The sequence below is a fragment of the Aspergillus novofumigatus genome (assembly GCF_002847465.1).
Source record: "Aspergillus novofumigatus IBT 16806 chromosome Unknown P174scaffold_3, whole genome shotgun sequence".
Classification (NCBI taxonomy): Eukaryota; Fungi; Ascomycota; class Eurotiomycetes; order Eurotiales; family Aspergillaceae; genus Aspergillus; species Aspergillus novofumigatus.
This window is the reverse complement of record NW_020194276.1, coordinates 1747396-1770747: the sequence shown is the minus strand read 5'-3', so window position 1 is coordinate 1770747 and position 23352 is coordinate 1747396. Positions and strand designations below refer to the sequence as shown.

Below are 23352 nucleotides of genomic sequence, written 5' to 3'. Positions count from 1 at the left end.
TGGTGGTTAACCATTTATGTATGTGAAGGAACTCTAATTGGTGGGCTGCGAATGGTTTGCTGTCGTGGAGAAAGCCGTGGATCATGCATAGATTTCTTAAAAGACGCCTGGAAGCCCGCACCTATATGCAATACAGCACTACACGACAGAAGCATTAGGTAACATTAACTCTCCTGATCCCTCTGTATTCCCACTTAAATGACCTCATAGTGGCCAATGAACTGTTCTTTGGAATTGCGAGTATAGGAGCGTATCTCCCCTGGCTTTCGTGAAAAACTTGTGTACTTTTCGATGATATACACTCGGTTTGACATGAGATCGGGCACCATAATTCAATTAGACACATATATACGCAACGCCCTTGATGGAAATGCCCTGGGATGGTACCATGGCCGCTTTAGCCCCACGTGAATTGTATGATTGCTCAACCAGCTTTCTGTAGCAGTGATCCTATTGCGGAAGTTTAACTAAAGTCTTCTAAAGCATCGCATACTGTGCGCTGCTCCACAATCCAGCCTGAGTAACATATTATAATTACAGTGAATGTCAATGCGTCGTCATCGGCTGCCGACTTACATCCACCCATGATATCAGCGGTAATGATGGGAAGCAGGCCATTAAAAAAGTATATGCCGTCCTTGCTTCCAGAATACCACTGTTGCCACCTCTTCCACACATAGTACAGTCTGGACTTCCAGGACTAGTCTGGGAGCAAATGGCACTTTGCCAAGTGTAATGACGAGCCAACCTGGCTTGCTAGCGCCAACAATGACTGAAACTCCACCTGACAATCCAACTATGTTTACGGGTACAGGAACAAAGGCCCGTGGTGGTACCATTTCTCGTAGATGCCGTTGTTCTCCTGTCTTTTCTTTGGTTTCTTTGATGCCAGGAGGGTCTTGATGGTTCACTACATATTATGTTGTTTTGCGTCTACTCTAGGTATCTGGTGCATCATTATGTACGTAAAAAGGCAGTGAAGAGCTGGCAGGGTTCTAAATCAACATAGATAAGGTCGCCTTAACAAAACGGAGAAATAGAGCCCTGTAAGATCAGAGAAAAGCTTTGAAAGCTCGATATGACCGCTGGGAAGTGGAAGCAAGACGCCATCCTGGGCATATATCAACTGTATTCTAGTACCGCCTGGTTGCGGATGTGTTGATGCATATTATACCTATGTGCTCCGTCAGCTATGATCCCTTAGTTCAGGTAAGGCAAACACGAACTCGTTAATCTCCTCAATAGTAAGTTTCTGATCCTCGTCCGCCACTGCGTACCACCTGCCATCCTTTTGACTAGAGAAGCCAATTCTCTCCGAAATATTCTCTCTTGCTCGGGCGCTTGCTGCTTGCACCTTGCTAGCCCGGGGTTTACGAACTTTCTCGTAGAGCCGCAAACCGGAACGTATGTCATTCGTATACAGATACGACCGTCCGAAAATAATGCCAAGAGCTGCTGCATCCTCAATTGCCTGACATGCACCCTGACTCTGATCTGGAAGCATAGGATGTGCAGCATCTCCAATAATGCAAGTACGACCTCTGATCCAATACGGGTAGGGTTCATGAACGAAGAGCCGCCAAGGTCGAATATCGACTGGATCAGCGTGACTAAATAGCGCATGCAGGGCAGGATCGAGTGTGGGAAACGGTGCGAGCAGCTGTCTGCGGTCGCCAGCAAAATCCCAGCCCTCTTCTATCTGCTCCTCCTTTTCATTCGTAGGAGTAGGGAAGAATATATAAAAGGAGTGGATTTCGCCTTCACGGCAAGGGGCGAATACAATCTTTTCCAGCCCCTGCCCGCCCCAGTACTCCAGGGCATCATTCTGGGACATGTCTGCAAGCCCAAGTCTGCGGACATCGGCTGTCTGGACAACGCAATGATAGCAAGTAGATGTAGCTCGTCTTCGTTGAGGATATATCCCAAGTGCTCGGCGGACGGATGACTAGGCAATTATCTGTTACTGACTAAGTGAGGTCACCATACACACGGCCGACCTACCCCGACGCCATCGGCGCCAATAACCAAGTCATGCTTGACGGTCATGCCGTTTTGGAAACTGACCGTTCCGGTTGCGTGATCGACCGAATCACAGCCGTGATAGCGTTTCAACAAAGCAGGTTCGCCCACTCCTGGTCCAGTGGCTGATTCCATCAGCATTGCATGCATGTCAACTCGGAAGAAATTATAGTATTCCTGGCCCGTTAGCATGGACAGAATGGTATATAATGAGCCCTGAGTGACGCACATAGCCCCATTTGCCCGTGTATTCCGACAGATTGTAGATACCTTGTATCTCTCCGCTGTTGAGAGCATGTCGAATCAGCTTTCGAATTTTACATGGTCTTCCGCGGGAGATATCGACGTTCCACTCGTTTAGCCACTTAGTTCCATTTGCACCGCAGCTAATAGAAGCCCCTAAACTGCCGGAGAAATCTACTCGTTCGTAGATTGTTACTCTGTGGCCTGCCCGGCGAAGAGATGTTGCGGCAGCGAGGCCCCCTGAAATCCCTAGTCAACTACTTGAAAATCTATCAAGATTTGGCGTGGAGGGGCGGGCGGGGCGAAATGATGGACGGACAGAAGGCATGTTAGACACATACCGATGCCACCGCCAATGATAGCCACACTCAACTGGTGCCACTGTTGTGATCCAGAAGGCATGTCAAGTGTTCTTTAGTCGATACGGAAGAATGAAGGTCAAGGTGCCAACTTTGGCGGGTATTTGTACCAGAAGGCATAATTCTGGTATCGGTGCATGTAGCGGAAAAAGGTGATTTATCGACAGGCAGTGCATGTTGCTCACCTTACATAATTGGCTGCGCATCAGGTTACCGATGCACTGTGCACCGTTGCCTTTGTTATACCATAGCTGTGGTGTCTTACGCCACCCGCGTTCTGCAAGGGGTCTAGAACTGTATCATTCAGTGTGGATTGTGAGCTGCCTCCCTAAGGTCTGTAGCTTAGTTACAATCTTCAGTAGCTGGTCTTAGTCTTGATTTCTACGCCAGCGACACAGACGAGAGAATGGATGCTGTACAATAAAGAGAGCAGCCATCTGATTAGGCACAGGATGCAGGGGCGTCGGGAAAGAAACGGCCATAGCATGCAGGACCTTTGGGCGTTACGAAGAATCAAGGAGAGAGACTCGGATAATGTACACGAACCACCTGGCCGGTGTCTGTCGGTCAAGGTGTGCGGGAGAATGGCCAGATGTTGAAAAATATAATTGTGGATATGAGACCCTAGACTGATGGGAACCATGTCCGGACACCTTTTTAGCCTAGTGGTCTTATATTTCAATACCAGAACTCAGGGAAAAGGTTTCTGCTCCCCTTAACCATACTCCACCGCCAAGCCGATCAGCACCCCAAGCCGATCACCCCTTTCAATTCCACTAAACTCAATAATTTGAAGCTATCCAATACAACCAATCAACGCGCTTTTCATTGAATCTAGCCAGAATAGCGTGTAGGGCACCTAACTCTAGTATGTCAGATAATAAAGCAATTAGAAGATCCTGGTGGAGCGCGTTTCGGGTGTTCTAAAGGTAAACGCGCGGAATCAATGGATGACCCTCCAACCTCATAACCTTGCTCGTTTCTCGCCTGGATAAGATCCCTAGCCTCCTGTATGCAGGGTCCTTCATTAGGAGTCATCTGGCGTCTGGATTGCTTCCTTTCCTGCTTCTCTTCCTCATTGTTAAGCATAGATCATGATTCTCCTCTGCAAGAAGGGCTGCGCTGTGCAGAGCAATCTCACAGCCCTTGATAAGCTGTTCTAGTGCTCGTTTTGGAGGTGAAGATGGATTGTGAGGTCCTTGCTTAAGAAGCTTCTTAATTGAGGAGGCTTGGTTGCCTAATTGTCGGATATTATGAGGTGTATAAAGTGTAGAATTTGAAGACTGACTCCCTAGAAGAGAGACAGGGCGGGAGGGGTTATCAAGGCGAATATGAAGCTGATTAAGTATCCTTTCTGGAATACAAGGTACACTTCCAGCCGCTAGGAAGCCATTCTTGATATTCCCAGGCTTGAGCACATCGCCATGAGCTTCTGGATATGCTTTGAGGAAGTCTAGTCTGCCAATAGAGTTGTATCCTAAGCGCATCCTTTGCTCAACAAGGACCCCGTAAGTGCGCTTTAACGGACCAAAGCAATTCACATCTAGAGGTTGTAGGAGATGAGATTAATGGACAGGTATACAGATAGCCACAACATCGTTATCTCTACATGTTATATCGAAAGCAGGTGGAATATGGCTCCCATGCCCATCTAATATAAGCTAGCGATATCGTCCAATTTGTACGCGATGTTATTGCAGGAATAAAGACACCTGTCACACATGTTGTGGCGGGCAATCAGTCTGCTATTGCCTTGTCTCGGAACCCAGTATTCCGTAAGCGGACCAAGCATTTCAATGTCAGAGTCCGCTATGAGCGGTCCGTACCGGAAGTCAGAGAAATTGATATTGATATATGTCCCGACCAAGCAGCAAGCAGCAGATGGACCTCTGGGATCATAGCTCCTTTCTATTAATCGGTCTGCCCCATCAGGGTCTTTCGTGATTTTACCGAGGCTTAGCCGATTCTCGCCAGCGCAGTATTCCTATGCAAGCACGGCGATTCTGAAGGGGATGTTGCGGTTCGAGGCTCAATGTAGTAAACAATAGAGCTTCGTATACGGAATTTATTCCTATAGAAAAAGATTGATTCCTGATCCTGATATTCGACTTGTATATAAACCCTCATGTTTTCAGATATAGAGAACAACAATCAATCTAATTTCTGATCGTAACAACTCTCAATCAGGATGTTGGCGTCTTTCCCTGTCCCGCGTCAGATACTGTGAAAAAGGTCAGCCGCTTCCTGGGACGGTGGATATGGCGAGCAGGAAGGGCGTCCACTACTATAGAGAATGTACTATTATGTCTGGGGCGAGGAAAGCACGTCTCGGACGCGGACATGCATTATACACCCAGGCACTTGGGTCTGGGAAAGGAGAATAATGGCAGTTTGCACCCTGGTTGATAGGAAGCGAGTGGGAATTGATTTGTCTGCCTTGTTAATTGCCATGTGTACAGGAACTGTGTAGTAATAGATTTTAACTCAGAATCCTCGATCGCCTTGTCTCGCTCTACTACAATCCTTTATCGTATCTACAAGTCATACCTACCGCGCGGAAGGTTCTCCCTTACGCAGTTTGTTGTATATACTTCTTCTCCTTGCGCTCCGCCACGGCCTCATACTCCCAAGCTTGCTGTAGTACCTCGCGTAGTTCCAGAGCAGCTCTCGAAACGCGAGGATTGCCGGTGGGGCTAACTTCTAGCTCAAAATACTGTTGCAGGATTTATTCCTGCGATGTATCGATTTCCACTGCAGTTAGATATTGGAAGATGTGCTGACAATAATTATGGACTCTACTCTCGCGTTGCTAGTACTCTTATTCTGTAGCTTATTTTCCAGCGTCTCGTGAAGTAACAGCACCGAGAGAATTTAGCTGCCTGATGTCGCGTCAGTGTGCTATCAAACGCAATTGTCGGCCCACGAGCGAACGCTATTTGGTGATCGCGTAGATTGATCCGGAAGTATAGCCAGCTGGTAGAGGTATGCTTTGTGCTCGAGGCAGAACCACTAGCTTTAGAGTATCGGGCGAGCCACTGTAGATTCTTGCAGCATCTTCACTACCCAAGTGCAGAGCGAGGGAACAGCATTTTTGTTTGTAGGAGCTATTGGAGCACTTGTAGGACAAATCAGAGAGAACTTGGAGGAGACAAGGCCGTTGTAGATATCAAGTGTAACGGGTTTTCAATGTGACCAGCACTAAATTCCCCCAAGTAAACCAGTTTATGCGACGTGTACATAAGTATGACTTTGCTTTAGCCTCGCTCGGCAGAAACAGCGTGGGTATCTCTTGCTATTGTCACCCGAAATAACCCCGGATTACCACTGCACCATAACATGCTACCATTTTCAACCCGCAAAACTAAAGCCCACAATCTCCCTGGTTACGTTCGATGGATTCTGGAAGGACGGTTTTAGAGGCACTAGTGCGAGCTATGAGCCATGCAACGTTCCACGATTATTACGAACGGTGTGGTTTAAGCGGATCTTCTCGAGGCATGTACATACCGTAGGAGTGTTGTATCTTGATGGATGTTATCTATCATACCTGGTTTTCACCTACCCCGGAAGCCGCTGCTGGCATTGCTGCTGGTTATATATAAAAATTGGTTCATTAAGCAAGTTTATCGTGTGTACTTGTGGCGGCCCAAATTGGGGCTCAGCAGATATATATGTCCCCCACTTTAAGAAATGTATAAGAAGAACAGTCTCTTTGATCTCCTCTCCTTCTCTGTTTATTACCCAGCAAGCCATCTATCTTCGCATACAATGTCCGATACCGACTCCTACGATCTCGTCAGCTTTGCCTTCAACGGCCCATTCATACACAGCAAACGACCACCAATCTTCATAGACGCCAGAAACCCTTCTCGCGCGCTCAGTGCAGGGCCGTTTAAGCGACTTGTCTGCTCACTGATTGCCGGGTTCAAGGCTCATCATGTTCAGGTAGGCGACTGCGTGCTTGTTCAAATGGACAATTATGTACAACTACCCTTGGCGTCTCAGTGAAGGCTCATCTGACTGATGCTAGATCCTTCATTCCGCCGTCTATCTTGCAATCGTTGGTGCTGGGGCGTCTACATGGGCTGTAGCCCTACGTCTTCACCCCACGAGCTCGAGCATTTTGTGAAGCTGTCTGATCCCCGAATCATTTTGACGGCAGAGAGCACCCTCGCCATGGTTCGAGACGTGTGCGAGTCTTCGTCTCCGCCGCGTCAAATCTGCCTTGTCACCGAGACTGCTATCGATGAGCTCATCACTTTCGCAAATGAAGATACCAACCACCCTCTGCCTTCGGCAAACAAAGAAAACATAACAACCGAGTCAGTGTCAGAATACCAGCTCACTGCACTAGTAACCCACGGATCAACCCCCTGGCTTCGTATCCCCACAGTCGAAGTGGCCAAATCGACCCCCGCAGCAATGTTCACCACCAGCGGTACAAGCGGGCTTCCCAAAGCAGCGATTCGGACGCACCATACCATTATTTCGCACCACCTGACCGTCCATTACACCCCTCCTTACATCTCCGACCAAGGTCTAGACGCAAATCCAAGCCCGATTCGCCGCCTGCTTGCCCTCCCTGCCTACCATTCGTTCGGCGACTTTTGGAATAACCTCTTCCCCTTGCGCTACGGTGAGCCGCTGTACATTCTGCCGCGATTCGACCTCGCCGAATTCATTACGGCCGTAGAGCGGTTCCACATAACCGAGACCTATCTCGTCCCGGTGGCGGTGCAGATGATCGCTCAGGCGGCTAAGACTAATCGGCGAATGCGGGAGAGCCTCGCGTCGTTACGGTATATTGGAGTGTCAGGTGCGCCAGTGGATGCGGCCTCCTTGCAACGATGCGAGGAGGTCTTGCATGCAGATGCGTGTGTGAGTCAACTGTGGGGAATGACGGAGGTCGGGGTGGTTTTTCAGAATCGGTATGGGGATCGGGCCTATCCGGGGAGCCTGGGGACTCTGCTGGAGGGGTATGAAGTGAAGCTTGTTGATCCAACGGGGGATGATGTGGTTGGGTGGGGGAATGAAACAGGACATGCAGGGCAACCAGCGACAGGGGAACTCTACATTCGCGGCCCAGGGGTCTTGTCCGGATATAAAGGGCGGAGTGACGCAGTTGTGGACGAGGAAGGGTGGTTTCCCACAGGCGATATGGTGTACGAGAAAGATGGGCACTGGTTTATTGTGGGTCGAACAAAAGAGCTGATCAAGGTGAGAGGGTACTCGGTAGCGCCGGCGGAGATTGAGGCGCTACTGCTGGAGAAAGAGGCGAGGATAGCAGACGTGGCAGTCCTAGGAGTGAAGACAGGGGATGGTGAAGAGGAGGAAGCGCCCAGGGCGTACGTGGTTCGGTTGAAAGGGGAAGGCAGTAAGGGGGCGATGCAAGGGGAGTAACCGAGGAGCAGATCTGCGCGATCGTGCAGCAACATCTGGCCAGTTATAAAGCTTTAGAAGGGGGCGTAGTCTTTGTCGATAGCATTCCGCGAACAGATATTGGGAAGCCAGCTCGGTCGAAGCTGGCTAGATTGGATCGGCAGCGTGAGGAGTTGGCAGGCTTGCTCCGGGCGAAGTAGAGAGAATCTAATAGTGTTGAAAAATATAGAGACCCTAGTCTGATAGGAATCGTCCGGCCACCTTTTTAGCCTAGTGGTATTATATTTCAATAAATAGTAACTGTAGAGTATAGACGACTGTGGTATATAAACGCGACGCTATTTATGTTTACAGATCACATACGCCGCCTCATCAAAACTTTTGCCTGAGTATCCACCAAGGACACCTCATCGATCATCGTATTTTCCGGTCGGCACTTTCCATCAGGCAAGCGGAATTCATACCCGACCAGAAAATGTGCCAGGATCATCTTGATCTCGTTGGCAGCAAAGAACCTACCCGGACAAGCGTACTTCCCATGGCCGAAGTGAAGACTTGTTTGGTCTGTGGTGGCAAACTGATGTCGGTGTGTCTCAGCAGGACGGGCCCGACGCCGCCGTGAGTAGCGATATCCATCGAATTCTGGGTCGTAATCTGCTTCCTTTGTAATATCTGCAGCTGGTACCGCGAGATGCGTCCCTTTGGGGAGAATTGTGCCGTCAGAGAGGGTGAGATCGCGCATGACGATGCGTTGGAAGCTCACTAACTGGGGGTTAGGCGGCGGTTACTTTACGCTCTAGGAGAAGGTAGGGGACAACGAACGTAGAGCTGGCGGATTCAAGCGCTGAACCTCCTTGATAAAGCTGTCGAGGTCCCACATCTTGGTCAGAGTCGTCTTCCTGTATTCACCGCCATCTTCTGCGACGGCCTGAAGGACCTCACAACGCAAGGGGTCAACATAGTCTCCATAGACACATAGATCGTATACAGCCTGAGTTGCCGAGGCGGTGGTTGTATGGATGGCTGCAAGACTGAGGATGAGCTGACGGTGTGCGAGTTTCTCGGGTCGACCATCAGGCGGGTTAGCTTTATCCATCATCCACTGGAGTAGATCAGCCGGTTTCTCATCGCCTGGGTTCCCGGCTTGGTGAGCACGTCGTTCGCGAACCAGGGAGCCGATGATTTGGTTTGCCGTACCGAGGCCACGGCGAATAGCCCAGTAGCGAGGAATAATAGGAGCGATGAGCGGGCGCATCCAGCGTGGAAAGCGGCGGAGGATGGCCATGGTGAGGAAAACATCCCCAGTGAAGTGAATAGAAAGATTGAGCCATTCTTCGTTACGACAGGTGGGAAGCCCGACGAAGATACGAGCGGAGATGCGAGCGACGATGCGGAGAATGACATCGTAGATACAAACGGGAGTCCAGTCGTCCACGGTGAGATTGCTGGGCAGCTCGCGCGCGAGTGCAAAATCCAGCTCGGATTTGACAGCGTGAATGAGATTCCCAAGACGGGGGGTCAGTTCAGTCTGCAAAACGTGGGTGTGTAGGATTCCCTCATCCAGGATGTCGATGGTCGAATATCTGCCGAGAAGGTTCTAATCCAGACCGAAAGGTCAATGAACAATTTGGACAAGAGGGAAATATGAGGGATACCTTCATATGTGCCTTGATCGCACTGAGCTGCTCATCTGGCTTGGAGTGTAGTTCATCGACAAAACGGGTGGGAATGGCCAGAATGTCGGTGTCGACGCGTGCTATCCTGAACATGCCATTTTTATATTGTCGACATCCCTGCTGGATATGATGGAGGGCCTCCTTCGAGAACCGAAGTCCGACAAGCCAGCGCGGTTCCCAGCGAGAGCGAAATCCTACAAATGGAGCTTGCTGGCGAGGGGAGAAGACTAACTTCTGCAGTCTATACCCTATTAGAATGCTAAGCAAAATAAGACTCAATTTCACGAGGGAACTCGGCCTTTGGAGCCAGGGATAGGTGTAGAACAACTCCATGATATTCCGTGTCCGTGAAGGTGGTCCATGACAAAGAACTAGCAAGTGCTGTGAACTATATATAAAGCAAAAAGGACAGGGCTGCAAGGGGGTCCTGTCATGCCGACTTCAAGGCCAGCTCATCCTCCATTCTGCAATCCCTTACCGTCCACACCGGCACTCCATGATACCCACACCAACTCCGCCACCCAACCATCTTCTGCGCGAGCGGCGTCATTCCTTCCAGAAGATCTCTGGGCAGGTCGACATGGGCCTCCATGGGTGTGAAGTGCGCTGGATGCATAGTCACACTCAACCCGCGCCGGTTCTCTGTTGACCGATTTTCCCCAGCGCCGTGCCATACGCTACCTAAATACAGCACGGCATCACCCGGCTGCATAAGAGCACCAACGGTATTCTCAGGCACTGCGCCTGCAATTTCCTCCGGGCTCCAGCGATGACTTCCGGGAATCAACCTCGTCGCACCGGTGTCCTCCCGGAACTCGGTAAGAGCGATGAAGAAGTTAACCATGAGCTCTGGCGCATCCGGACCAAGATACCGCGTAATCCCGTATAGACTGTCATCGCGGTGGAGACCTTGGGCCTTCTCTCCTGGTTCGACTTGGAGAACAGCGGCACGGTTCACCCAATAGTCGCCGAAAGGTGCGGTGAAGAAAGAGCCAGAGATGGCATGCATCAAGGGGTGGTTCAGGATAGTGGTGCGGTATGTAGGTGAGATTGCAGCCAGGTTTCCCATGTGCTTCGTGCGGGAGCCGACGGTCTTCTTGTACAGTTCCCCAGTGCTCGCTCGAGGGCCGGTGATGGTGGCACTGAGGTAGGGATCGACTTCTTCATTGAGAGCAGTAACGACTGAGTCGGGGATAAATTGCCGCACAATAACAGCGCCGTCACTCGCTAGGTGTTGGCTTATTTTCTCTGAAGACGTCGAGGCGTCTACAGTGCGGACGGGATTAGGACGAGGTGAGACAGTCATTGACATGTACTTCATTCAGGTGAGATATTGCTGAAGTCCTATGAAAGGGTAAAGTGTCTATAAGTTGAAGCTCAACAAGGTCTGTCTGTATTGAGTAGCGGTGTAACTAGCTCTGGAAGGGCGGTATCAATCCTATGCAAGGAGTAAGGAAGGAAGGGGGGTGGGAACAGACATATAATGCATGTGGAATCGCGGTGAGCGTCGGAGAGGCACTGTACCAGCTCAACAACAGCAAGATGATGGCCCTTGTGCTCTGTGCCGTGCTCGTTATGCTGTACGTCGTTGGAACAGCCCTTCGCGACCTATTCTTTCACCCTCTGCGTCGTGTCCCTTGCCACTGGCCGTGGATTGCCTTCCCTCTGCTGCGCCACATATCAGCCGTCCGAGGCAATGTGGATCTCGACATCAAGCGATGGCACGAACGATACGGCCCGGTTGTGCGGTTTTCACCGGATGAGGTCTCCTTCATCAGCTCTGAAGCGTGGAATGAGATCTATGGCCGCCATGACCGCTGCAAATCCCTCCCCAAGTCCAAGTTCTCAAACAGCAACACTGCGGATATCATCAATGCGAATGATAGAGATCACGCCAGATACCGTAAGGCGCTCGCCCACGGGTTCTCGATCAAGGGTGTTCGCGAACAAGAGCCTATGATTCAGGGTCATATCGACAAGCTTGTCGCACAGCTCCAGTCTTCTGCAGATACACGCCAGCCCGCCGATCTGGTTACCTGGTATCGACTCACCACCTTCGATATAATAGGCGATTTGGCATTTGGCGAGCACTTTGGTGGTCTCGACCGCGGGCGCTATCATCCCTGGGTCGCCTTTATGACCAGGTACACGCGCCTAATCCCCTTCTTCAAAGCGATGGATGAGTATCCAGTCATCTTCCGCACCGCGTTCGCTTTTATGTCGGCCTCCTCCCAGGCGATTACGGAACAGATGCAGTATAGTCGGGCGTTAGTTCAAAAACGCATCCACTCAGTTCCATCGAGCGTTCAAGGCCGCCCAGACTTCGTGGACTCCATTATGCGCCAGCGGGGGACAAAGAACGAGCTGTCAGAAATGGAAATCGAGGCCAATGCCAGCGTCATCATCATCGCAGGGAGTGAGACTCCAGCCGATCTGCTATGCGCGGTGACATACTGGCTATTACGGACACCCGAGGTTCTTCGTCGTGTTCGGGATGAGTTGCAGGACGCGATCACCACCCCAGCTGATATTACCTTCCCTGCCGTCACCACAAAGTTACCTCTTCTAACAGCATGTCTTAACGAGGCGTTGCGACTGTATCCCTCCGTGCCAGGTGGTTTGCAGCGCGTTACAGTATCCCCGATTACCCTCTTAGGGTTTACTATCCCTCCTAATGTGAGTCGTCCAAACATTATAGCCAACATTATCCTCAACTGACAAAGAGCAGACCCAGGTCGGCCTCCACCAATTCACGGCCTACACATCGCCATCCAACTTCCACCGCCCCGAATCCTTCCTCCCAGAACGTTGGGACCCAGAAGTGACCAACAACCCAGTGTCGCCCTTCTACAACGACAACCGCGAGGTATTCCAGCCCTTCTCGGCCGGGCCCCGCAACTGCATTGGCAAGAACATAGCATACGCAATAATGCGAACGGCCCTTGCGAGAGTGCTTTGGGAATTCGACCTGAAGCTGTGCTCTGAGAGTGAGAACTGGCATGTGCAGAAGACGTATGGTTTATGGGACAAGGGGCCGTTGCTCTGTCAGCTGCGCAGAAGGGAAGGGCAAAGTAATTAGGAATAGCTCTCGTCTACTTATTGCACAGCTAGCTGAATGGATTATCGACTATTCTCCATGTCCAAGTTGCTCCAAGTACAAATATAAATCCGAGAACAACGCGTAACATGATACTCCCACCACCTGTACCATCTTCATTCCACCCGTTGGCGACCCTGGTTGATACAGGTATAAAGTCCAATTTTGGAGCGTCCTTGATAGTCTTTGATGCAGCCCTGGCTGGCAGATCACCGGAATATGGCAGCACATACCTGCCGAAGAATCGGAGGTATAAAGTATCGCGAGCATGTAAACGGACGACTGTCCGCGCGATGCTGTATATTTTATCCACACGCCCATTTCGCTCGGCCGTATACTGTCTCAGCCGTCTGTCAAACTGTCCCGTGCTTGGTTTCCCGTTCTGGTTGGAGATGAGAACCTCGTGGAGTAAATTCGCAAGGCTAGCGGCGTCTTCGATGGCGCAATTGGCACCTTGTCCGGTGTTGGGGGCCATCTGCCTGATCTAAGCTGCGGCTTGGGGATGGAAGATGGGTGTCACGCACCTTGTGTATACTGTCTCCAATGCATACTATGCGCTTGTAGTGCCAGGTATCAAAGACATTTTCCTCGAGGACTGTCGTGTTATGTCTTGTTCTCCGATCCCAGAGGTCGCGAAATGTCACCTCGCCCCAGATAATGTCCTCTGCGTATCTCTCGACCACGGATGCCGTATCGGTTGCTGTGAAACGAGGCATGTCGCCATCGGCATAGACATATTTCCGGTCAAGCTTCCAGATCAGAAACCAAAACGTCCGATCGTGGCTTCCAGGGAAAGTCAAGAACGACCGTTTGTTGTTGAGGCTGGCAACGTGCTCGCCCGCCTGGAATCCGGGCACGGCGGAGGAAATACCATATATACACGCATACTCCGCTGTGAGGGCTGTCAAACTCTTAGCCGCTTTCAGTGTTTGTTCAAGGAGGATGTGCTACAGACCTTTCTTCTCGCCTGGTTCTATACCCTCGCCCTCCTCGGCAGAGATCCTCCACATTTCTCTGCGCACAATGCTATGCACCCCATCACAACCCACCACCAGATCCCCCTTGTAAAGCCGTCCATCCTTCGTTCTAATCGAGACCGCTTCTCGGTAGTCTCCCTTATCCTTGACAAACTCGACCCGCACAACCTCCTTGTCACAAAGAACCTGACTTCCTTCTCCTCCTTCTCTCGTCACGTTTCCCTGTTGCTCAACCCGTCCGCCAATGCCGAGTCCCTCGGTAAGAATACGTAGCAGGGTCCTCCTTTCCAGAAAGGCAAACGGCAACCCGAACCTATCGCCCACGACCCGTGGAGACTCATTCGTTGCAACATACCCTTTTCTGCCCGGAAAGCGAAGATGTGCTGTGTGTAGGGGCTCGATTTCGTCCTCGATACCCTTAAATAGGCCTAGTTGGTCAAGGATCCGGCCGCCATGAGGCAGGATTCCGATAGAGGCGCCTTCTTGGGGAGTAAATGACGAACGCTTCTCAAGCACCGTGTATCTTATTGTTGTTTTGGCACGGGGATCGTCTTGGAGAGACGCGTTCAGGGCAGATAGAGCATGGGCGAGCGTTAAGCCAGCGATGGAGCCGCCAATTATTAGAACTCTTAATTCGTCTCTCGCGGAGTTTTCGGCCATTGGAACATTCGGTATAACTAGTGATACCGTGAACGATTATAGTGACTGAGATGTAACGCTCTCTGCACTATACAGGGGTAGAAACTTGGCATCCGATCTAGTAAATGAGCGTAGAACAGTCTATTCGAGCATGACTACCCCTCCATTCTAGTGTACTCCCCTCACTTAGGTTCTAGGTCGAGTCACCGCCAGTTCATCCCTTGATTCAATAACACCCCACTTTCTATATAACAAAGTCATTCATCCTTGATACTAGCCCTTACTTCAGCCTGTCTGACAGACCAGAAACAAAAGCCGTACGCTCCGTCAAGGATAACAAATGCCGCAGCCGCCCAGTAAATCAATGGGTTCATCGTCCATGCCCACAGTTCTGGCCAGTAGTGTGCACGGAAAAAGACTCCAGAAATGGCACTACCTGTACCAATAACGCGAGAGGCCCTACCACTCAGTTAGAATAGGGAAAAAGAAAGTAATTCGAATGGGGCAGAGGACCTACCAGATGAGCCAACTCGCGCCACTCGATCGCCTCGATCTCACGAGCCCACACAGCGCCGTCGCACTTGTCATGATTTGACAAGCCAGCCCGCCATAGTAAAATGCGGTCAGAGGGCCCACGATTTTTGCAAGGCAGACGTGTCCAGAAGCCCAAAGAGCTGTAACAATGATGAAGCAGGCATGCAATCGATACCCGCGCAAGGGCGAATTCCCCCGTGATTCAGGGCTGTATTTGAGAGCGGTGGTTACTACAACAAGGTTTAGCGTGACCCAAGCAGTGACTATCGGGAGGCGCGGCGGAGGGTAGAGAATGGCGTAGACGAGCTCCCAGGCGAGGTTGCAGGATACAGGGACGATCGGTACCCAACAGGCGTCATCGCGGCGAGCTGTGCGGATCGTGGCGATATAGCACGTCAGCCAGCCCGCTGCCATAGCAAAAAGAAGTGCGTCGGAGATCCATTTGACCGACTGGAAGGATTGCGGGGCTTTGGCGAAGTCTAATGAGTCCATTATTGTCTTGGTAGTTGCAGGAGGGTAAGCGGCTGATCCTCAAATTATAGGAACCCAGGCGTGATTAAACAAGGGGCGGTTACAAAGAAGCGCCTCTCTGTATGTGAGGGAGCCTAGACCCTTGAATCGACAGCTTCGTTGCAAGGTAATATGCAGCGTTTTTGCTTTTGAGCCCCCTTGCAAGGTGTACCCAAGGGGTTCGGTGTGCGACAATGGCTGTACCCGACGAAGATATGACCCATCATATCGAGAGAAATATCATGATAAATTCTGAACATGCCAGTGGTGAACTTCCTCTCACTTCCGCCCGCAAGATGGCTCCAAGCATCCCAACGCCTCTAGTCACGGCCGTTGAGGGCGACACTCGGCAGAATGCAAAACTGGGCCCGGACCAGGTACCGAAACCAAATGCTCTCTCGTTCTCACAATATTAAACTAAGGAAAGATAGATCATAGCAGCGCCTGTAGACTACCTCTTGTCTCTACCTGGAAAAGACCTCCGCAGCCGCCTGATCGCCGCTTTCAACGAATGGCTCAACGTCCCATCGGACAAACTCGATCTTATCCGACGAGTGATCGAGCTCTTACACACTGCCTCACTACTGTAAGCATCTTCGTAGCTCGTGACATGCTGAGGTGTCTGACTTTCGCAGGATTGACGACATTCAGGACTCCTCCAAGCTCCGGCGGGGTCAACCGGTCGCTCACAGCATCTTTGGAGTTGCGCAGACGATCAACTCAGCAAACAGTGCATATTTCGAAGCCCAGCATGAGCTGCACAAGTTGAATGACCCCCGCGCAATTCAGATATTCACAGAGGAACTTCTTCGGCTGCACCGCGGGCAGGGGATGGACCTGTACTGGCGGGACTCCCTGACATGCCCGTCCGAAGAAGAATATCTCGGAATGGTGGCTGATAAAACGGGAGGGCTGTTTCGGCTCGCAATTAAGCTCATGCAGTGTTCGAGCAATAGTAGTTAGTGAGTGTCCCTCTCGCTAAGGACAAAGCCTCTAGACCGGCTAATTAGAGAGAACAGCGACTACGTCCCTCTTGTCGACTTGATGGGCGTCATCTTTCAGATTCGCGATGATTACCAGAATCTACAGAGTGGGACGTACATTCAGAATAAGGGATTCGGGGAGGACTTGACGGAGGGCAAGTTCTCGTTTCCTATAATTCATGCAATCCGGCATGGCGCGCAGAGCATACAGCTCCTCAACATTCTCAGGCAGAAGACGGAAGACGTGACTGTCAAAAGATACGCGATAGGTATTATGGAAGCTGCGGGGAGCTTTGCATATTGCCGCGCAAGGATAGCAGAACTGGCCACAGAGGTGAGGTTGATGCTCCAGGAAATTGCGCGCTCTACGACCGGGACTGGCGCTGGGGGGGGAAAGGAGTCACCGAGTTCCTTGATGCGCTGGAGATCAAACAGGACAGTTCATTTTCTCATTGTGCAATCGGCACGGAGGGGTCGTGATAGTCTAACGTAGTAGTGTAATTATATAGTAGACCAGCCATCGTCAATGGGAAGAACAGCTCCGTTAATTCGAGAAGCCTGATCGGAGCACAAAAACACTATAGTAGACGCTACTTCGCCCGGCATCATGACCCCATAACCATCTGCCCGGTTTGCGTACACGGCGGAAAAGATAGGCTTGAGCATTGATGTGGCTTCCTGGTCAAACCGAGCTGGATCAACACTATTTAGTATCCCAGTTGCGACGCCTGTTGACAGTCAGACAAACTGGGAACCCACAACGCCCTGGAAAAGAAAGGAAGATCATACCCCCCGGACACAGCACATTGCACCGGATATTCTCCCCTTTGAATCTCCAAGCAACATTCTTCGTTGCTCCGATAAGACCATGCTTACCTATTCCATGTCAGAGCCACCCTTGAATCGAGTTCAATGGAGCGAAGAGAAACATACTCGCCGTATAGGCTACGCCTGCCGCAGCACCACTCATTCCAGCCCGGCTCGCCATGTTTATAATAACTCCAGACTTCTGATTCCTCATAACCCCGATAACCTCTCTCATCAGTTTTACCGGCGCGGTAAGGTTGACAGCCATACACCGATCCCAGTCTGCGTCCGTGACGGCGTCGACGCTGGCATTATGGTCGATTACTCCAGCAATATTCATCAGAATGTCAACACGGCCATCGAAGGCTGAGGTACAGGATTCAACAATCTTCCTTGGCGTGTCAGGGTCTGTAAGATCGCATTGCATTGTCCGACACTTGTCACTGGCGTCGAGAGCGGCTGGAAAGGGCGATATATCAACGGCGAATACACTGGCCCCAGCGTCTAGAGCAGCTGCTGCGGCTGCCAACCCTATTCCCGATGAGGCGCCGGTGATTATTGCGACCTGCACTGAGAGTCAGTTTACCGTCGTGTGGTGGTCAGTAGCGCAGTACTCACGCGATTCTGGAGACAGCCCATCGTGATAGTCATTTCTTCTTTGCCCGTGTGGACGAGGATCGCAGGTAGAGGAACACGAACTGAGCAAACACAGACTGTTCGACAAGATAATTGGGGGGCACACCATCTTTGGCATTGGGCCAGCCAGACAAGACAACTTCTATCCCTTTCGCGCAGCAAGGGGGTGGTTCATCCGCTCTGAGCTGGAACCCACGTGGATGGATTATCCCCCTTGCCTCAGTATTGGGGTTTTCGACGACAGCGCTCCGTTATCGAGGCACCATCTTAGCCCGGTCCCCAGAGAATCTGCTGATAGCCAGTCGACTGCTCCCCAATTGCCATCGAAGCTGCCTACTGCGCGAACAGAGTATACGCCGGACAGACAAGCCATCATGATTTCCACCATATTTACATCAATCCGAGACGTTGAGCAGTCCACAACAATTATTATCACATCGTTGTTGGTTGCTATCGCTCTTTACATAACTATCCCCGCCCATCTACGCCTCAATTACCTCTTGTAAACAGCCCCAAGCCCTGGGAACTTTTTTTCAACAATGCGAAGAAGCGGTACTACGCAAACGCGAAGAACATTATACAAGCTGGATTCGAAAAGGTTGGTCTCCCGTCTGCTACATCAATGTTAGCGAGAGTTCACAGCAGCATAGTCCAAAAATGGGTTCTACGTTGTCACCGAGAATGGGATCGAGCTGATCCTTGCACCGGAATATGCTCACGCTATACGAAACGATAAGAGATTTGACTTTCACGCTTACAGGGTCCACGTAGGTAGAGCAACTAGTCTAATCCCTTCTCTGGACTGACATCAAAGCAGACAATGCTACCCAATGTCGCTGGCCTGAACGTCTTTGAGATGGATCAAGTGGGCAAAGAGATTATGAGCTACATCATCCGTCAGAAACTAACGCATCAACTGGTCGATCTAATTGGGCCTCTATCTGAGGAAGCGAGTGATGCCTTACAGCAGAGTTGGGCAGATAATACAGGTACGGTAGCTCCCTGGTGCCTTTCCTCAGTTGGCCTTCCGTTGCTTATTTTATCGTTAGAATGGCACGAAATCAGCGTCAAGTCCACCATCCTTGACATGATCTCCCAGCAATCTGCCCGCATCTTTCTTGGCCGCAGCTTTTCCCGCAATCCAACCTGGCTCGTCCTGTCACGCAGCATAACCCTTCACGCATTCAGCGCTGTGCGCGAGCTTCGCGTGTACCCATCACTTCTCCGTCCGCTGGTTGCGTGGTTTCTCCCCGCATGTAAATTGCTTCGTGCTGAGATAGCCAAAGCCCGGACGCTCATTGAACCCATTATCCTATCACGAAGAGCGGAAAGAGAGCGATGCATAGCCGAGGGTCTCGAGCCACCAATTTACCTGGATACTATCGCTTGGGCGGAAGAATGTGCACGTGGACGCAAATACGATCCAGCCGTCATACAGCTCACCCTGGCACTATCGGCCATGCATAACACCTCGGATTTTCTCACGCAAGTGATATACGATATAGTGGCGAGACCGGCGCTAGTAGAGGAGCTGAGGAAGGAGATTATTGACGTCCGAACCAATAGAGGGGGAGGAGAGCTTTGGAATAAGGGGGATTGCATCAGCTAAAGTTGATGGACAGCGTCATGAAAGAGAGTCAGCGATTGAAGCCCACAGGGTTAGGTGAGTCTTTCTGTCACTAGCATTGACATTACGAAGTCAATGGGCTGATGATATAGTAAACATGCGGCGCTATGCGACTGAGAGGATCCGCCTCTCTTCGTCTAATCCTGGAGACAACGACAGCATCACAATCAAAAAAGGAGACTTGCTAATGATTTCGCAACACAATCACTGGGTCGAGGAGATCTACCCTAATGCGGCGCATTTTGACCCTTACCGTTTCTACAAGATGCGCCAGAGGCCCACACAAGAGCATGCTGCACATTTTGTAGCGACGAGCGTCAACCATATCGGATTCGGGCATGGGGCGCATGGCTGTCCTGGCCGATTCTTCGCCACCGCCGAGACTAAGCTTGCGCTTTGTCACATTCTGATGAAGTACGACATCAAACTTGTGGATCAGCCTAAGGTCTTCACTGTTGGCTCCATTACGAGTGCAGACCCCGTTGCTAGGGTTGCTGTGAGAAGAAGGAAGCACGAGGTGTCTTTGTAATTAAGGATATAGATAGATTACTAGTTCTACCAAACAAATGTGATTCACGGTTTGACACTATCCTCTTCTTCTCACACTCACTACCACATCTGGAGGCACAGCATGTTCCCCCATAAAGAAGTTGGCAGGCCGTCCATCAATCGCTTCAATGTCGTAATGTACGACGATGTACGCAACCATCATTTTCAATATGCGAGTGGCGAAATGTCTTCCAGCACTGGCAACGGTTAGACTTGCCAGGAAATTAAGGGAGATACCCAAACTCACCAGGCTGAACGACCGTGTCCAAAAGACAGAAATGTGTCGCTTGTTGAGACACAGGAGGCCGGCTTCCCGTCCCGTACGAACCGGAAAGGCTTAAACTCGTTTGGGCTCTCATAGAATTGCTTGTCGCGGTGGATGGGGATTGAAGGGACGGCCAGCCAGCTGCCTTTGTTAAGAAATTGACCATTTGGCAGCATCAGCCCGTCTCCGGGAACGACCTCGCGCAACAGGGCCATGGAGGTAGGCGGTGCCCGTCGAAGACTCTCTCGAAGTGTACTATCTATGTAGTGCAACTGGAGAATAGCAGTTGGATCGGACCATTTCGCCGGGTGATCCAACGTCGCCTCCGCCTCGCCTCGAAGGGTTTGGTAAATGTCGTCCTTTGTGCTTGAACCGAGTATGTCAAGCAAGGTGTGGTGGGCCGTCAACACGGTACTTGTAAACGCAGCGCCAAGCTGGGTTGTTAAATCATGATGAGCAAGGAGAATTGACGGACAAGCATACCAACAAGTTGAAGGCATCTGCAAACATCTCCTCCGCACCGTCAGCGCCCCTAGTCGTGAGAATGACCTGGCACAACCAAGTGACCATGTCCTCCGGCACCTCTGCTTCCTCCTGCAGTTTCCTCAATCTTTCTCTCACAATCGGCATCAGATACCTAAGGTACCGCCGCTGGACATACCCGATGGGCTTCTGCAGCACCCATCCGATGACGCCTCTGGCAGGCGGGGGTAAACATTGCCCGACCACCGTTGAGGCTGCTCCAAACCACTGTGAACTCGATATGATGGCCTCCACGAAGCGCTCATTCTTGGCTAGCTCACGGCCCGCCAGCACGGGAACCAACGTATGGTAGACCGTGTACCGCAACGCGCGAGCTAGGGACACTTTACTCACACAGTCTGCGATGCCAAAGCTCCTATCGATGGCCCAGCTCATTTGATCATACATCTCCGCCTTCAAGTTGTCAAATTTCTTGTTTAGGTGGAGTTTGATCGCGCTGTGCAAAATTTCGTTAATTGCAGGTGTGAAGCCAGGCGCCACGTAACGCACTCCCATCCGGGTGTATGCGGCGCGACGCGGGCACAGCACGGTCGGCGGCTGGTCAATAATCCATTTTATGTGCTCTTGGGGGAGAATGACGATGGGTTCGAAACTAATGAGGGGCATGAGAAAGGCTCGGCCCGTCTTATTGAAGGCTTCGTAGCCGGCTTCGAGGAGGTTTGGATTGTAGCGCCATTGACCAAGGCAAGCACGGAACGAGCTGAGCAATCCTGATCGGCGGCCTATCCACGAGATGTGCTTCGGTCGACGTTCGGAAGGGAACCAGGAACGAGCGAGATGGTTCAGGGCTATTGTGAGGACTAGAGGGAGGAGGATGATGAGGAAAAGTGTGGCCGAAAATGGGCTCTGCATCTTGATCACGGGCGTTGAGGTTTTGCTACGTACTGAGAATATGTCATGGCATCTTTGTATTAGTTGATTTCGAAGTCTGCTGAAATAGCGGTGTGGACGTGATGACGCCCTTGCATCAGTGGCATCATCTATCATGGCTACTTATGATGTGGGCATGTAAGGGCTGGTTAGCGAAAGTCCTCACTCGCACAATACCAGGAATGCATATATAAGAGGTCTGTCTAGCACCAATTGATTTTGCTGGTAACAGCTGCTTCGACGCCTCGCCATAATGGTTCGCTCTCCCACATCCCAAAGCAGGTCCATAAACCAGATATCGTGGGACCTTATCCGTATCTCGCGATACGACAAGTATAACTCATTTCTCGCCCTCTTTGCCGGAGGTTCGTCCACCTTACCCCCTTTGCCAGTTGGCCCTAACAAGGCACAGTATGGTCGACGCTCCTTGCCGGGAGTACACGACTTCGCGAAGACCCCAACCACATCTCCGTCTCGTTCATTCTTACCCGTGTCCTTTTCTGCTCCTTGGCAGCATATATCTTTTCCGGGGCGGGCATGGTGTGGAACGACTGGGTTGATCGAGACATCGATGCTCGCGTCGCACGCACCAGGGATCGTCCCTTGGCCGCAGGCAGACTCCGCACTGAAGAAGCCATGGTCTGGATGCTGTTTCAAGCTGGCATAGCCACGACGTTCTTGTATTGGATGATGGACGGACGATATGTGTTTGTAACCCCAACAGTTCCCCCTCTCCGCTACCAAGCTTGACTCACAGTGCGAGACTGTAGTTTGCACTCCATGATTCCCCCTACGTTGGGAACCCTGATATATCCATACTGCAAAAGGCCGCTCGCACACCGAATTGGTATCTATCCCCAATACGTTCTCGGTCTGACAGCATCTTGTCCTGTCCTCTTTGGCCGCGCCTCGATCTACCCCAATGTAGACTCCTTCACTGCACTTGTATGGTCTAGTCTGCCGCTTTGCCTAGTTGTCTTTACGTGGACTCTCTACTTCAACACCGCTTACAGTTACCAAGATATTATCGACGACACAAAACTGGGTGTAAACTCACTTTACAGTCTTGCGGGACGACACATACATGGCGTACTTGTGGCTCTAGCAACGATAGTGGCGGGTGCGCTGTGTTGGGTACTATACCCTTTGGGCTCAGTTTGGTTATGGATCTCTTGGATGGGGGTCTGGATCATTGGATGTGTGGACCAGATGAGGAGATTCGATGCGAAGAATCCAGGAAGCGGGCATTATGTCTTTCGTAGTAATGTGGTGATGGGGCTATGGGCAATGGTGGCCTGTGTTTTGGAGGTTGTATTTAGGGGGTTACAGAGATGACTGCAAGTAGGAGAGGGAGGCTTGACGCACTGTTCGATACTCAAAGCAAATTCCCACAGGGGGTCGTTACGGGTATGTTCTCTTGCAAAACTTTAACTGCCGTCTCGAGCTGTTCTTCTTCTCAGCGCTGTCTTGACACGAGGGCCCTGTGAAACCTGGTGGCGATGGCGATACAGATACCAGTGCCGCAGGCGCACGTAAATCCCTCAATAACATACAAAGATAACGGGCTGTCGAAGCGAGTAGAGTTCATTGCGCATAATTTGAAAGCGAGGAGAAAATACTAGTGGAGCAAGGGGAGCGG

At 51.1% G+C, this 23352-nt stretch overlaps 12 protein-coding genes across 12 annotated transcripts; 5 read left to right on the top strand and 7 right to left on the bottom strand.

Moving 5' to 3' along the window:
• Window positions 1–938: 938 nt before the first annotated feature.
• Window positions 939–2505, bottom strand: P174DRAFT_511182 (FAD/NAD(P)-binding domain-containing protein). Its single transcript, XM_024831765.1, has 4 exons — window positions 2249–2505; window positions 2002–2196; window positions 1227–1945; window positions 939–1174 (listed from the first exon to the last, which is right to left on the bottom strand). Exons 2-4 carry the CDS (start codon window positions 2167–2169, stop codon window positions 1123–1125), a joined length of 939 nt encoding a protein of 312 aa, XP_024684012.1. The 5' UTR covers window positions 2170–2196; window positions 2249–2505; the 3' UTR covers window positions 939–1122.
• Window positions 2506–6329: 3824 nt separating this feature from the next.
• Window positions 6330–8274, top strand: P174DRAFT_440005 (acetyl-CoA synthetase-like protein). Its single transcript, XM_024826946.1, has 3 exons — window positions 6330–6619; window positions 6713–7995; window positions 8019–8274. The coding sequence occupies exons 1-3, from the start codon at window positions 6390–6392 to the stop codon at window positions 8198–8200; spliced, it is 1695 nt and encodes a 564-aa protein (XP_024684011.1). The 5' UTR covers window positions 6330–6389; the 3' UTR covers window positions 8201–8274.
• A 4-nt stretch (window positions 8275–8278) lies between these two features.
• P174DRAFT_386835 (cytochrome P450) lies at window positions 8279–10009 on the bottom strand (the record flags this gene model as incomplete). Its single annotated transcript, XM_024823326.1, has 3 exons — window positions 8279–8762; window positions 8823–9597; window positions 9656–10009. 3 exons carry the CDS (start codon window positions 10007–10009, stop codon window positions 8356–8358), a joined length of 1536 nt encoding a protein of 511 aa, XP_024684010.1. The 3' UTR covers window positions 8279–8355.
• A 103-nt stretch (window positions 10010–10112) lies between these two features.
• P174DRAFT_404130 (phytanoyl-CoA dioxygenase family protein) lies at window positions 10113–11185 on the bottom strand (the record flags this gene model as incomplete). Its single annotated transcript, XM_024824018.1, has 1 exon — window positions 10113–11185. A coding segment is annotated over exon 1 (885 nt), but the record flags the coding sequence as incomplete, so codon positions are not given.
• A 66-nt stretch (window positions 11186–11251) lies between these two features.
• On the top strand, window positions 11252–12755 carry P174DRAFT_366495 (cytochrome P450; the record flags this gene model as incomplete). Its single annotated transcript, XM_024822115.1, has 2 exons — window positions 11252–12352; window positions 12405–12755. 2 exons carry the CDS (start codon window positions 11252–11254, stop codon window positions 12753–12755), a joined length of 1452 nt encoding a protein of 483 aa, XP_024684008.1.
• Window positions 12751–14410, bottom strand: P174DRAFT_502760 (FAD-dependent oxidoreductase; the record flags this gene model as incomplete). The annotated part of the gene is made up of 3 exons (XM_024831117.1): window positions 12751–13257; window positions 13298–13674; window positions 13729–14410. The coding sequence occupies 3 exons, from the start codon at window positions 14408–14410 to the stop codon at window positions 12784–12786; spliced, it is 1533 nt and encodes a 510-aa protein (XP_024684007.1). The 3' UTR covers window positions 12751–12783.
• A 187-nt stretch (window positions 14411–14597) lies between these two features.
• On the bottom strand, window positions 14598–15415 carry P174DRAFT_502759 (uncharacterized protein; the record flags this gene model as incomplete). Its single annotated transcript, XM_024831116.1, has 2 exons — window positions 14598–14848; window positions 14907–15415. The coding sequence occupies 2 exons, from the start codon at window positions 15413–15415 to the stop codon at window positions 14647–14649; spliced, it is 711 nt and encodes a 236-aa protein (XP_024684006.1). The 3' UTR covers window positions 14598–14646.
• Window positions 15400–16958, top strand: P174DRAFT_511177 (FPP/GGPP synthase family protein). Its single transcript, XM_024831764.1, has 4 exons — window positions 15400–15810; window positions 15865–16019; window positions 16069–16395; window positions 16453–16958. The coding sequence occupies exons 1-4, from the start codon at window positions 15628–15630 to the stop codon at window positions 16907–16909; spliced, it is 1122 nt and encodes a 373-aa protein (XP_024684005.1). The 5' UTR covers window positions 15400–15627; the 3' UTR covers window positions 16910–16958.
• Window positions 16918–17908, bottom strand: P174DRAFT_404119 (SDR family NAD(P)-dependent oxidoreductase; the record flags this gene model as incomplete). The annotated part of the gene is made up of 4 exons (XM_024824017.1): window positions 17842–17908; window positions 17350–17788; window positions 17206–17292; window positions 16918–17144 (listed from the first exon to the last, which is right to left on the bottom strand). The coding sequence occupies exons 1-4, from the start codon at window positions 17872–17874 to the stop codon at window positions 16918–16920; spliced, it is 786 nt and encodes a 261-aa protein (XP_024684004.1). The 5' UTR covers window positions 17875–17908.
• A 325-nt stretch (window positions 17909–18233) lies between these two features.
• P174DRAFT_419348 (cytochrome P450) lies at window positions 18234–20015 on the top strand (the record flags this gene model as incomplete). Its single annotated transcript, XM_024824778.1, has 7 exons — window positions 18234–18301; window positions 18370–18457; window positions 18510–18626; window positions 18677–18848; window positions 18909–19411; window positions 19471–19522; window positions 19579–20015. 7 exons carry the CDS (start codon window positions 18234–18236, stop codon window positions 20013–20015), a joined length of 1437 nt encoding a protein of 478 aa, XP_024684003.1.
• Window positions 20016–20072: 57 nt separating this feature from the next.
• On the bottom strand, window positions 20073–21695 carry P174DRAFT_449831 (cytochrome P450; the record flags this gene model as incomplete). The annotated part of the gene is made up of 3 exons (XM_024828883.1): window positions 20073–20232; window positions 20283–20734; window positions 20784–21695. The coding sequence occupies 3 exons, from the start codon at window positions 21693–21695 to the stop codon at window positions 20073–20075; spliced, it is 1524 nt and encodes a 507-aa protein (XP_024684002.1).
• A 268-nt stretch (window positions 21696–21963) lies between these two features.
• P174DRAFT_404116 (4-hydroxybenzoate octaprenyltransferase) lies at window positions 21964–23078 on the top strand (the record flags this gene model as incomplete). The annotated part of the gene is made up of 3 exons (XM_024824016.1): window positions 21964–22078; window positions 22126–22420; window positions 22484–23078. 3 exons carry the CDS (start codon window positions 21967–21969, stop codon window positions 23046–23048), a joined length of 972 nt encoding a protein of 323 aa, XP_024684001.1. The 3' UTR covers window positions 23049–23078.
• Window positions 23079–23352: the final 274 nt, after the last annotated feature.